Source organism: Epargyreus clarus, unplaced genomic scaffold (genome assembly GCF_041222505.1).
Source record: "Epargyreus clarus isolate Ecla_fem2 unplaced genomic scaffold, WU_Ecla_fem_2.2 ptg000004l, whole genome shotgun sequence".
In the NCBI taxonomy this organism is placed as follows: Eukaryota; Metazoa; Arthropoda; class Insecta; order Lepidoptera; family Hesperiidae; genus Epargyreus; species Epargyreus clarus.
The window spans coordinates 8909943-8924463 of NW_027332212.1; the positions used below are offsets into that span (position 1 = coordinate 8909943).

The 14521-nt window shown below is 32.0% G+C and overlaps 3 protein-coding genes across 3 annotated transcripts; 1 reads left to right on the forward strand and 2 right to left on the reverse strand.

Annotated features, from left to right (window-relative positions):
- Positions 1–1622: 1622 nt before the first annotated feature.
- Positions 1623–5884, reverse strand: rdgBbeta (cytoplasmic phosphatidylinositol transfer protein 1). The gene is made up of 8 exons (XM_073093139.1): positions 5720–5884; positions 5480–5628; positions 5171–5259; positions 5058–5065; positions 4820–4891; positions 4131–4385; positions 3768–3893; positions 1623–3333 (listed from the first exon to the last, which is right to left on the reverse strand). The coding sequence occupies exons 1-8, from the start codon at positions 5768–5770 to the stop codon at positions 3205–3207; spliced, it is 879 nt and encodes a 292-aa protein (XP_072949240.1). The 5' UTR covers positions 5771–5884; the 3' UTR covers positions 1623–3204.
- Positions 5885–6317: 433 nt separating this feature from the next.
- LOC140757436 (trafficking protein particle complex subunit 13) lies at positions 6318–7988 on the reverse strand. Its single transcript, XM_073093138.1, has one exon. The coding sequence runs from the start codon at positions 7804–7806 to the stop codon at positions 6598–6600; it is 1209 nt and encodes a 402-aa protein (XP_072949239.1). The 5' UTR covers positions 7807–7988; the 3' UTR covers positions 6318–6597.
- Positions 7989–8617: 629 nt separating this feature from the next.
- On the forward strand, positions 8618–11857 carry Der-2 (Derlin 2). The gene is made up of 5 exons (XM_073093141.1): positions 8618–8889; positions 9134–9367; positions 9848–9970; positions 10691–10854; positions 11428–11857. The coding sequence occupies exons 1-5, from the start codon at positions 8797–8799 to the stop codon at positions 11549–11551; spliced, it is 738 nt and encodes a 245-aa protein (XP_072949242.1). The 5' UTR covers positions 8618–8796; the 3' UTR covers positions 11552–11857.
- Positions 11858–14521: the final 2664 nt, after the last annotated feature.

Sequence of the window (14521 nt, forward strand, 5' to 3'; positions counted from 1 at the left end):
AACACAATTTAACTAATTTCTTCGCAACAAAATAGCTACATTGAATTCACGATACAACACTTAGGACAGAGTTAACATCAATAGTTAATATATTAGTAACAAAGTATCTACTGTTTTAATTTGCAATATAAATTTCTCTACAATTTATCTACTATATAATAAATAACAGCTTTCGCCATCAAATATATATTCTAACGTTAATATTCAGTGTTGCCAGCAAAATGTTGAACCATTCCATCAATATTTTTCTTTTACTATTTATTAACCCAATTCTTATATAATAGAGTTCAATATAAGAGTCAGATTATCCTTTATGATAATGACCTCACGCGTTTAAAGTGTGTTCCATTTACATAGACTATGGAGATCTATATTTCGACTACACATTGGGTTGTCGATGATCCCAAAATCACATTCTATTTATTCATCTATATTTATCTAGAGAGGGCGAAATATAAAATAAGGAATGTACAATGCAGTATGTTGTACACTTATGCCGCTTCCAAACGTGTATGCGAATCACATTATTGGGTGGATCACATTTTATAGATTACACGTTTCTGTACACACCTTTAAGGACTTTAGGGTCCTATGTTTCGGCATTGAAACACGTGATGATCAATTAGTCAAAAACCCATCAAAGATTTTTTTTAGTTTTCCTGGGACACGAATCTTTCATCCCCAGTCATAAGCATGCATACATTATCTATTTTTCCATCTGAAAGCGACTTAGGTGATTGGAAATTATTACTCCCATGAAAATATTATAGTTTAGGCCAATACAATTACACAACGTATTTACTAACGACAATACGGACTAATAATACTAAAAAATTAAAAATGGAAGATAATTTAGTCAAGTTCTCTAATACTCATAATGAAGAATGTAAGCGAATAGGCCATTTTGTATAAATAGTACTGTGACATACTATATAATTATTATTTATACATATTTAATTAAACTAATAATAAGTATTTATTTATCTACATAAGTCGATAATTAACTTAGAGGAACTAAAACTGATAACATCTCTTCAACTCGCTTCATATATAAACAACAATTTTATACAATAAAAAGAAATATACTACACATGAACACATGTATTGTATAGTATAGAATTACATGTAAATTCTCATGTCGAACTCTGTCAAGATTACCTTCGAATATTTCGAGACTATTCAGTCGATAAATTCGATCACATTTATCGGTGTCATATAACACTGTGGCGACTTCCCGCTACTCATCAAGAGATGGCGCCACGAGTATTCTGAATCACGCTATCGAAGTTTTTTAAATATCTTTCATATAGACAAGCTCCGAACTCAAGACTGTCGGAGCACAATTATACTCATATCAGTCATAACAGATTTTTACCAAACAACGTTCAAAATACAGTTTTTCTAGGCAGTTATTTACGTCTATCTATTTCGATCCAATGTTTTTTGATTTGTTTTCATAGACTTTCTAAGACAATATTATAATTTGATAGATGCGAGTATTACTTTAACGAGAATATATAAAACATATAAACTCATGCCCTACATAATTCGGTTGGTTTAAAGTTACTGTTATAAAAATATAATGGTTTTATTCGTACATTGTCCTGATTATATTTTTTGTTCTGAGTATTCTTTTCTAAAATATGACTATTAGTTCTAATGAAGGAAATATTTTACTAAATATAATTACATACAAGTATTATGTAATTTACTAATAGGTTCACAATTTCATATTTATAGTTATAGAAAGAGTGCACTATTTCTAATGTAATTCACTTTAATTGATAGATAAATATATTTTCTCCTTTTTTACTTTGTACTCAAATTTCATTGAAATGTCATGTCACTTATGGATAATCTAAATTGGAATTTACAACTATGACCATTCGAGGGACTTTGGTATTGCACTACTTATAATTTACTTTTAATGTATTATTTTATAAATAGCGAAAACATAGGTATTCCGATATAATATGTATAGAAACATTAATCCATAGCAAACAAATATTACCTAATTGTTATACTATAAAGTATGACGTCAATATCATTTTACATCATAGCCAAAATTACATAAATATGAAAATAAAAAAAAATCTAACGGTAGGTAGCTCATAGAGTTACTTTACGTTAATTGTTATTATTAAATGTTAATTTTCAATTTTATATTATTTATGAGATTTTTGAAACTTCTAAATTGCAGACGGTACAACTCTTCGTGGTTCGAATGCAATGGCATCATCGCTGCATCTATTTCTGCCTTATTACAGCTATGAGAACTACTACAATAATATCTTATATTGAAGGTTGTGGTAGTGTAGATACAGGACGACAGAGAACACTTCAGGTGCGCTGCAATAATAGGCAGAAATTTGTACTAATTTAAAATTATGTTGTTAGGTAGAGTAATTAGGGGACGTCCATTAATTACGTGAGGCGTTTCATCTTACTTTGGGGAGAACCGGGTTGTCAGCAAATATCACATTTTTTTTCCACAAGAAACCAACTAAAATTGCGAGAAAATAGTGTCAAATTAAATAAAGCATGTTTCTTTATTAAGATATGATCAAATCATACAATTATATTTATCGACATTTCCCGGAAAATCGGTATGAACTTCTCACGTAATCAATGATCACCCGTTTACTATCAATTAATAAAAAATATATATACTCACAAAATACATACATTGACACGCAAGACATTCTCATGTAACGTTCAGCGAAGCAAACACGTATTAAAAACAATGTAGTGGCGACACTGATGTTACACATAAAAAGTTAGTAGCCCAATAACTAAACTGTCATAATATGACAAATGTTACAAGATTTCCTTACACTTAACACATAGGCAAAGTAATCGTACCCTTAATATGAGACATGCATATAACTATTTTCTAGCGTTACAACATTTACACAATAAAATGACGAGTTTTAAGATTTATTTGTGTGACTATTAAGAGCCCATTTGGCTACTACGTCATATGTACATTTATTATTCCGATGTTTTTATGGCCATAAATGGAGTTTCAATGAAGTGTTTAATTCAAAATTGTTAACCACTACTATTCCATTATTTAAACATATCATAAAAAACAAACAGAGAATCGTCATTTATGAAAAAATATCATTAGTTTGATCATGAAGATAATATCCATTGTAAGTGATTTTTTCTATTAAATTACATAGATGAGTGTAACAATTACGTTTAAGACCAAGAAAACCATGACTTGGTCTCTCCTGTCGGGGTACCCACAGGTGTTTTCGCTGATTTTGGTGTTTGTGGCTGTGAAGAACCCGATTTTTGTGACCCATCATTTTCGAGCGCTGTTTTTACCTGTTAATATTTATTGTATTAAAACTTCAATATGTCATTAGAAATGAAGAAAAATTACCCAAAGTGAAATTGCACCCCAAATTATGAAAGAACCTGAAGAAAAAGTTTACAAGCATTTTATATGAGTCAACAAGTCAGTTAAGATCTGCAGCAGCTAATATGTTATGTTGTTATGATATGGTGTTGTTAATTATAATTTATGTATGAATTATGTAATAATATGTATGATACGCTTCATGATAAACAATCACTAAATCTTAATATAAGATAAATAATATTACATATTTTTGCAAAAAGTTGCTAAAAGAGCTTTCTTGAGCCTTGGGATAGGACTACATAGATTAGGTATAATTTTACCATACACAAAGTTGATGAATTATACAGATTTATGAAAGTACACAGTAATAAATTGAGCGATAAAAATATAACTATACCTTCATGTTAGTTTTAGCTTGCATTTCCTTCTCATAATTCCTTACGTCTTCAATGGTCATATTATACCACTCGTCCATCCATGTGAAAGCTTGTCGATGGCCCAAGAGAAGAATTTCTCTGATCGCCTGGAAATTATAATATAAAAAATATATAATAATATAATGGACAAGAAATAATCTTATTAAAATAAGTTCATTTAGTTCAATTGTTCCATACATTGTTATGACAAAACAGAAGCTTTATTTTTCAAATTGGATCATTGCAATACATAACAGTATACAAGTAGCAAATTTTTACATAGAAAATACTAAAAAATTTATAACAATAATTAAAGTAAAGATTATACATGAGAGCTTTCTTACCACTTGTACATATTCCTCCACTCTAGTCTGTAGGCCCCAGACTTCAAACTTGGCCTCGACTGATTTGTAGCAACACATGATAGGCTGATGCGAGTCCCTCCATCCCTCCCTGAGAGGACCACGGCCAGACTTCTCAGACTGGAAGAGCTTTGGATCTTCCTCTGCTTTGTAATGATGTGGCTTCATCTCATCATAAGCTATATCTATGAAGTCAACTTCCCTGCTTTCCAATTGTTCTGGTGTCATGCCCAAACACTGAAATAACATTAATACAGGATTATTTTAATGCAATTAATTTCTAGTAATAATTCATCACTGCACAGACAACTACTTCTATTACTACTAATACTTACTAACATACTTAAGAGAGGGTACCCAACAATATTGTAAAACTATACATGCAATAAATCATTTTTATTTATTTTACAATATTGCTGTGTTTTGCCACAAAAGGAGTAGTGGTTTATTAACCACTATTTTATAGTGATTATTTAGAGTGGTGACTTTCTTATTAGAAACATTAAAACTTAATCCTTGGGAGTAGTACCACATCTATGGCTGATCTTAAGGTAGATTCAGATAATTACAGGTATCCATAGTATAAGCAACAATTTACCATCACGTAGATTGCATACCCATTTCCTCCAACCAATTTAATTAAAAAAATATTAGGGCTGTAATAAACTTACATTTTCAGTGGTCCCATTGTTATCTTCATACCGTGTCTGAATAGATATAGAAAACTTAGGTATGAATGAACACTGAAAGAAAAGGTAAATATCACATTAAAAAGTAAAAAAATAAACACTTAGTCATTTATGTATTGCCTGAAGCTTTTTGTTATATTCAAATATTGTTTATTTCAAAATGTAGCTTAAATATTGTTTATTTATCGCAAATGTGTGCTAATTATAATAAACAACTCACCGTGTATTCTGTGCAGAGATGAACATGAAACAAATAAAACATATAAGTAATAGTATGTTATACATATAGGCTATGTAATATTAATTACATAATAATTAATATTATAGAGTTACCTGTTATAGTATAGGGATAATAGTTCCAAGCCTTTTCAGTTATATAAAATATTTTTGGAATGAGGCTCTGCAACCAATAGGGTAAATGACTGGAAATAAATGTTATAATAATATTATACAGGATAATATACAAAGAAAAACTTTCATTTCATGTTACATATACATGATGTTTTATTACTATTAATAAGATACTTAAACACCTAATTAATTAATAATTAATACTTCATTCATAGTACGACATTATTTTAATTAGATTTTCTAATTAAGAAACACAGACATGTTATTATTTGCAACTACGCATTTGCATACCTAGACAAATGTATCCTCTTCTCTGTAAACTGTCCGCGTCCGTTCGTTTCGTCTTCAACTTGCTCGTTACATATCACCTCCACGCCTTCACCGTTGCTCGACTGCTCGAAACTATGCCGAGCTATCATATACAACTGCCCGATGCGGTACTGAAAGCAGCCATAAAGGAAAATTAGATAAAAACATAACCTTTTTTTTTTACTATACACAAGTATTAACATAATAGCGAGAAAGCTTTACCTCTTCTACCGTCATCGGCATGCAAATCCTGTATTCCTTCGTAAGGACCATGTTTGTTTAGATTAAATAATATAATATTTGATATAAAATTTCTTATCGACTGAAAATACTGAAACACTGAAGTAAGAAGTAACTGACTTGACTTGTCTTGCTTGACAGCTGTCACTTCATTTTATATTCTTAATCCCATTATATAATCAAATGCATTAAAATTATAAAGCCAAATTAAATAAATATAACTTTAAATACACTTAAATATTATATCATCTAATATTACCAGTCCAGTCCATGAAATATTATTTTTAATGTTCATTTAATTTCGTTAGAATCGATTGTATATTACCTATTTGAGTGATAACTCGATAACAGCTACAGCGTAGTATTTGAGGGTAAGGTCTGTCTGGTTCTACTAAAGCGGATTAGCGGCATAGCGTGTTGTTTCCACCAATGCAGAGATATGAGTTAGGCAAAGTGGAGACAAGAAAATAAAGATTTCTGATTTATAATACACAAAACGGCTTATTCCCACTTTAGTGGAAAATCACAATTTAGTGGTTTCTGCTATAGTGGCTTAGGATAATAAATGATACAAATAATATTTGTAATATGATTTTATAATAAGTTATATATTATTTATGCCTAACAATAACATTCCATAATTAATGGACAAAATTAATTCATGTTTATATTAAGAATTTTATAATATGAAACATACTTTAAAATAATCCCTAGAGCTGTCATCTGGATGCTAGTGCATTTAAAATTTAACTTTTGTATCTAAATACTATAAAATTCAACTATTTTAATATAATACTTCATAAGAATAATGTTAACTAATCTCTTACACAATTTGATCCTTAAAATATAACATATTATCTTTAAAACACATAAACACTTGCTAAATCATCATAATCAAATGTTCTCTTTAAGAACAGATCAACTAGAGATACTCCTGTGATGCTATGCAGGCCAGTATTAATTGGTAGAGCAGTTAAATTGACATAAGTTGCATTACCAGGTTCCAAGGGACCTAGTTTACGATTAGAGATTCCGCACCAAAGCAGACTGGAATTTTGAAGCGATCTCAACTTGAGTATAAGATCCAGTGTTCTTTCACTGGCATTAACTATCTTGCAGTTGAAATTAAATGGCTCATCAACAGTTACTTTACTAGGAAGGTTTTCATATGTAACTCTAATGTCTCCATAATCAGGACTCATCCTTTGTATCTGACTTGTTTGTAATCTCCCCTTCTCTCCCAAGTTAGATCTCCATACAATATCCAACTTGCCAATGTTCCTCGCAGCAGCCATCAGCTTTATCTGCTGAGAAACATTTTCCTTTGGAGTGAGGCAGTATAAATACTGGCAACTTTCTTGTGATTGCAGCAAGGTAACATCCCCAAACACTGACTGCCCATCTCCATCCTCATTTAATGACTTGACTGCAAATTGATGTGAACCTTCTAAAGATACTTGTTCAAGTATAATAGGGCCAGAAGTGATGTTTTGAACTTGTGCTTCCAGGAACACTTCATCTGATTCAGCATTGTAGATCTTAGTTTTTACATCCAATGGTTTCATTACCTCAAATTTGAAGAACTTTCTGAATGAGGCCAATGTATTATAGTTAGACATATATGTTACCTCACATACTAGGATGTGAGTGCCTAGATCCTTTACTTCATGATGAATAACATCACTGAGTGTCTCATCTACATCCAACATTACCGGTGATTGGTTTTGTTGGGTCGATAGTGGTATTCTCTGAGAGGATGTCTGCAAGTCAGCTTTAATGGATACACTTTGAACAGGTTGGGTTGTCTCATTGTGGACACACACGTAGCAAGAAAATGTCTCTCCTAAATAAATATTTCCGAAACTTTGCGGCAACAATAGGAACTGACCTGCCGCCAAAGTTTCCATCTGCACCACTGATGTCGCATCGTCTTTTAAATAGTTATTCAAAATATTTCCTGGTAAGTCTTTGAAATCACACGTAACGATTGTTGGACTTATTAACGCAGGTTTTGTTAGTCTCATCACTTTGAGAGCTACCAAATGTTCACCAACTTCTTTGCTATCCATTATTGTAAATTACAATTTATCTTACGTGTAATATTATTGTACTTCGTTCTGTACAATATGTTAATCGTAACGTTTCTTAATTTACTATATTACACCTATTTTGCTATAGTACAAAATAATTTCATTTTTACGTGTGAACTCAGATATTTATTATCGTTTGTCAAATTTGACAATTTGACATTTCAATGCATATTGTTCAGTAACATTACTTTCCATTTTACGTTATCTTTTACATTTAAAAACAACACGATAACGTTTGTTTAAATCGGCAAGCCTTAAATTCCATGATATTTTATGAATAATTTTTATTTTTAAATTATTAGAAAAAAAATACAATATATTTAAAAGCGAAGAAGTATCCTCATTATACTTTTTTTCTTTTTTTGTTCACGAGGGGGAAGCCTTCAAAAGGTACCCGATGCCTTGGGAGCGACCCAGGGTTATGTGGGACTCTTACCGCACTAAAACCCCCCCGGTGGCCGTCCTCAGCGCTGCGTAAGTAAATGACTCCGGGATCTCCAAAGGAACGCAACCTGAGTCCTCTTAGCGCATTGCCCCGTCGGGCTCCGCCCAGGGGAGCTTATCGCTCACCGCACCGTCTGGTGCGTACGACGGTATGCGACCACACATACCGCCGTCCTTCCCAGGGCCATTGGCTGGGCAGTTCGAGCTCCCACTCTTGCCACCCACGACCCCAGAAGCCCTCTTTTAGTCGCCTCTTACGACAGGCAGGAGATACCGTAGCCCTATTCTTGTCCCGGAACTCATTATACTAGCAACACTGTATTGTTAATAATTAGAGTTGTGACATGTGTCAAATATTATAAACGTCACTTTTAATAATTTCTACTCTGCTTGCTTTTTGCTTGAATTGAATCTGATGTGGCCCAATCATGAAGAGTCTAATATTATTTTAACTGACAATCTAATATTTTTCTTTTAACTTTGTTGATAATGTGTGCATAAATCATCGTCAAAACAACTTTAAAAATGGCATATCAAACATTTTTGCAAGAGTATATGCTTATACCACCAGTTACAAGAGCCTATACAACTGCTTGTGTTATCACTACATTGGCTGTTGTGAGTATAAAGATTGTATTATATGTATTAATATGATATAGGTTACCACTACATAGCTTTACACTTGTACATCCATTTTTCATTCTAAGAGGTGTTACTGTAGAACTAACAATAGGCTTGCAAACATACATTTCAGTAACACTAAAGACCAATCTTCGACGAATTTATTGTTTAATGTTAACAACAAATTACATAGCCATTTTCGTAGAAACTACTAAAAATAACAAAATGTTTTGTTTTTCAGCAAATGGACCTAGTGTCGCCTTTCCAACTATATTTCAACCCTATACTCATATTGAAAAAGTTCCAGATATGGAGACTCCTAACAACATTCCTTTTCTTTGGAAACTTAGGGTTTAATTTCTTCTTTAACTTGATATTTACATACCGATACTGTAGGATGTTGGAAGAGGGCTCATTTAGGGGAAGGACGGCAGACTTTGTTGTTATGTTTATGTTTGGAGGAGTGCTGATGATTGTATCCTTTTTTTTACAATTACCAAATAACATATTTCGACTCAATATAGTCAAACTATGTTCTATGACTTTATATTGAAGCTTGTAAGTCTCTATATGTCATTAATTATTTACATATTATGTAAATTAATATGCAATGAACAATTTAATTCAAATGTAGATTGCCTGTATAATAATGAAATTTAAAACAGCAATGATATTAAACAATTAAATCTTCTGTATTTAAATTATATACCTACATTATTAGTATCTTTCAAAACAAATATTAGAAGTTTCGTTATATGTGCAAATAATAATACAGTTACAGTTAGAATTGAAGAAAAAATATTTGTGTCGTTTCAGTAATATAACTGTAACTACATTGTATAACATGGTTGATCGAACCAAAAATATGTGTTGATTTGAAATTTACAAGTCACAATCACTATAATACATTTAAATTAAAAAATGCCTATAATGAAAATCCTTAATAAAAAATCAGCTATGTGCTTTCTTTGTAAACTTATTATTTTTAGGACAAGCTTTCACCATTATGATTGTTTATGTGTGGTCTCGCCGCAATGTGTTTGTGCGCATGAACTTCTTTGGTCTGATGAATTTCCAGGTGATGATTTTTTTTTCATAAAGCTGAAGTAACAAAGACTTATTCAGTCCACCTTGTGCTAAGTGGTCAGTACTGACCACGGGTATCTGTAATCATCTCAATATTAACATGGGTTCTACCTAAAGCACATTATAGATGCATTGACCCTCCGAAATAAGGTGTCGCCTCATATGAGTATGTAAGTCAGCTGGCATCCCTTCCACTGAAATGCAATACCTGGTTGAATGTTAGAAATAGGTGTGGCAGTGGTACCTCCCCAATCTAATCATGCTGGTAGTACTACCTTTTATATGTATGCTTTATGTATACCTACATGTATTTAAATTAAATGAAAGAAACAATTATAATGCAAGGTTGATAAAGGTTATATGTAGTTGTCCTATTGGCGACAAATAACTTAGTACAGGTGTTGTTTAAATAAGTAAAATTGAAGTTTTGTGTTTCATTTTTATGTTTAATATATTTTCTAATTCGCACCTTATAATAGGTATTTTTTAAATTTTATTAATTCAAATCATATCATACATATTCCAAGTTTTAAAGAAATTTAAACAGAAACTTATCTTTTAATAAAGCTATTGTTGCAATTAGAATTATTTTGCCATATATTTAATTTTCTAAGTGTTTCATATACTTAGTTTCATGTACCCAGTTCCTTAGTATTAATGTTTATTCTTACATTTGCAGCAAGTGTTATCAAAAGCAATGTTTGTATTACAGGCTCCATATCTACCCTGGGTACTTCTTGGGTTCTCAGTATTGCTTGGAAATGCAATATCTGTGGATTTGGTGGGAATGGCGATTGGACATATTTATTTCTTTTTGGAAGATATTTTACCAAGACAAAGAGGAGGCCATAAAATGCTGAAGACACCTAAACTTCTGTAAGTATTTTTTCATTAGTTATAAACATATTGTCATTGGAGAGGCTAAAAGTCTAACAAGCAAAGTAGCCCTTTTGCCTGTTAGATTTGTAGCCTTTCCATTGAGGATATAATAAATACAACAATGAAATAATTTGTAAAGTTATGATGCAGTTATTGTACCGCATCTTTCTAGATGTGGTACAATAACTGATTAACCACAAGTTGAATGTGATTCCTACCTAAGCACATTATGAGTATTTCAAATATATTTTTCAAAGAGTGTAGAGTCTACACCAAACTGCTAGTCCGCTCTAAATATAGAAACTAGTCGCGTCGCAATAGCCAATTGTAGATATTAGCGGGACAAAGACAGCGCGGGACACCCGGCACCCGTCCGCTGCCCGCTACACCTGCACGCAACAACTTCAGAAACGAATTGAAGTTTGGCGCGGACTATACCAAGATATAACTGAATTCTTCGTGAAAATATTTAATATATTTCTCAGTTGAAGTCATAAGCGAAACTGCAGTGACCACTCTACATCATATAGACCTTCTTACTACCACTACATAAAACATGTAATATTTCAGTAAAAAGCTGTTCGATGCACCCGCGGAGCACCCTGACTATGTGCCCCTGCCAGAGCTGGCCAACGTGCGGCCCGGCGGCTTCGACTGGCGGCGACGGGACGACGCCAACGACCGCAATCGATAAACACCTATGTAAATATTCACATATTTTAATACATAATAAATCATAATATATTTTATCTAAGTGTTCTATTAAATGTGAATGAAATATAAATAAATAAAAATAGAACTAGTTTACCTGTATTTTATGTCCTGTTATATAGCTAGTTGCACAAAATGACTCGGGATACCAATGTTTTTATTATATTACCCAATTCTAGTTTATTGAATTGTTTTGAAAACTTGTGGTATGTACAATGAGGCCAATGAAGGATAAGGATAATGATAAGGAATAATGTTAAAGGTGAATATAAAATAACTTAAAACACAACTGAGGCTTTTCATTTTAATAGGTCATATTATTATGAGGTAAATACTTAAGTTATGGAGACAAATAAGGAAGACAACGAATTATAAATATATATCAGAGATATAGTATAGTTGTCAGATTATCATTTTTAAAGAACTCTCTTTAAACGAAATAAAATTAATGTCTTCTCTATTAATCACATTACAATAGAGTAAGTATGGTGGAGACCTCCCTTATCTTCTCCAATTGGTGGAAAAGCTGATGCCCAGCTGCACTGGGCTGTAAATATGGTTGCCATATAAAATAATTGATTTGTAATTACATGCCAGACTAACTTAATAACAGATAAATCTTCTCTAAATCATAAAAGGAAGGGTTGTCTTAGGAACTTAATATATTATATAAAACACAGTGATCTTATGTGATAATTTATTTTATTTGTAATTGCTCTACATAATTTATTTGGAGTTTTTTGTATGCTGCTTCTAGTATTGTACAATACATTAAATACTTAAATTCTGTATGTTTTCGATACAGCTAATTGGAAACCAGTTTAGTTCGTTGTTGTTTAATCGAATCGATAAAATATATCTGGATAATTAAAAATACGGATGAAACAAATAAATGACTTCAAAAATAATCATACATTCGGCATCTAAATAACAATGCGTAGATGCAAAACATACACCACAGTATGTTTTGTTTTCAATTACACTGACGAAAATAGCATAGTTTAACCCTTATCTTCGTATTATCTTATTTTTTTAATTACAATTATGATAAAAATGTGTGTCATTGGCGTTATTCGAAACAACGCAATTGCAAACATTTGATTGAAATTACATTTTTAACTATTAGTTTAATTTTTATAATCAATTTCGGTATTCTAATATGATAATCAAATAGTCTGAAGTGGGCTTGTAACATTAACTACGACAAAGAAACATGAACATTTTGATTGATATCAATTTAAATTATTTTCATATTAAGGACATTATTGTTAACGCAGGATTTATTTCAAATCAATAATTGAGATAACCACTTCAGATCAATTATTATTTCGGTATCCTTACCGAACAAAAAAAAAACAGAAAAGTGAATTAAAATTTTGATTTTCTTGTCAAAATTTGCTACAACATCGTAATACTCAATTCAGTTACAAAGTATAGAAAAAGTAATAAAAAAATTAAAGTGTCGCAAAAAGAACAACAACATATGGTCTTGTAACACAAGTTCACAGTAACAACAACAGTAAAACTAGTAATCAGTCTTCATTCAAACACCAATACACACACAATTTATTTAGAAACGTTTGAAAATTACATAAAATCGTCAGTTACATATATTTAATAATCAATAAAAAGTCACTGTTCATCACATCTCAAACATCAATCCCATACAAACACATTATCAATAAGTCGAATCTGAATCCTTCAGGCAATTGACCAAGAGCATTGGTGTGTAATGAAATAGCTCGGAATTACAATTTGATCGGCATTAACTGTACGAACATTTGCATATTAACATACTTATTGATCTCAAACATTACAATAGAATGCGGACGTAAAATATGTGACAATACTGCAGAGCGATGCGTACTGAATGCGCGGCTTATTTGCCATATTTCAAATATTCGACATCCATACATTACAATGCTACATTACACATTAATACTCTTGATTAAAACCCACCGTGAAATGAAAGCCCATGTTTTAACACAGAACAAAAATATCATCATACTCAAACAATTATACACTCGTTTCAGCTGTTTCACTAAATGTTAATTATAATTGCGCAACGAACAATTAAGCTGAATACAACAGCAATTAACAAATGCTTTTTAACACTTTGCGTACGATTAATCTTTGCAGTACGGTCCGAGCACACGACAGAACGGATACGACTAAAGGTTCAGTCCCATTGATGAGTTCCCAACTAGTAGCTATTATGTAGACAGAGATAAATATATAGCAAGTTACTCGAAGCTCCGCTAGCTACTGCGCTTGTTTTCCCTAGATAGTATCGCTAACAAATAGTTAATAGCTCTCAGTGGAACCGAGCTCTTATTCAATGCTTCAAAAGTTCAATGTTAATATTTGTGTAGACTTGAAACGCGGAAGTAATTACCCGCCTTGCGTGGCAACAGTCATAATATTTGTTACGGTACTGTAGTAAACTGAGTGAATAGACACGAACTTCCATTTAAGGTAGCGCTAAATGCAAAAAAAAAACGGTTTGATCGTGTTATGGCGAGGCGACAAATATGCAGGTATCGCATCTACACTCTGTTTATGTCATTTTTTAAATGTTTATTCGTAACCAATCGTGTTATGTTAGTAATCATCAGACAACGCCTCTATTACAATCCTGTTTCCGGATTCCAGCCATATTTAAGGAGTTAAGAAGTAATAGATAACCATAAACTACAGTGACGACTTATTAAACATACTGCATATCTGTTTGCTAGTTCCATAACATTAGTATACTTGTCATATACATGCTAATTCAGTTTAACCTTACTAAAACCTAACTTTCTCTGCTTTCTATAATACAAGGACCGACTGCAAGACATCGTGCACAGAAGCGTAAACTTTTGTGATACAAGCAAATATGACAGTCAATCACGAACACACATCTCAATATCACCAAAGTGACTAGTGTTTAGGCTGTCATCATATCACAAAT

Bases quoted from the DNA above. Each gene is read 5' to 3' on its own strand.
- rdgBbeta (XM_073093139.1), bottom strand. From the start codon at position 5,770: ATGGTCCTTACGAAGGAATACAGGATTTGCATGCCGATGACGGTAGAA. The intron at 4,386-4,819 runs GTAAGTTTATTA...ATGTTATTTCAG, and splicing joins ACAATGGGACCACTGAAAAT to TGTTTGGGCATGACACCAGA. The intron at 3,894-4,130 runs GTAAGAAAGCTC...TATAATTTCCAG, and splicing joins TGGAGGAATATGTACAAGTG to GCGATCAGAGAAATTCTTCT.
- LOC140757436 (XM_073093138.1), bottom strand. From the start codon at position 7,806: ATGGATAGCAAAGAAGTTGGTGAACATTTGGTAGCTCTCAAAGTGATG.
- Der-2 (XM_073093141.1), top strand. From the start codon at position 8,797: ATGGCATATCAAACATTTTTGCAAGAGTATATGCTTATACCACCAGTT. The intron at 9,971-10,690 runs GTGATGATTTTT...TTTGTATTACAG, and splicing joins TTGGTCTGATGAATTTCCAG to GCTCCATATCTACCCTGGGT. The intron at 10,855-11,427 runs GTAAGTATTTTT...GTAATATTTCAG, and splicing joins CTGAAGACACCTAAACTTCT to TAAAAAGCTGTTCGATGCAC.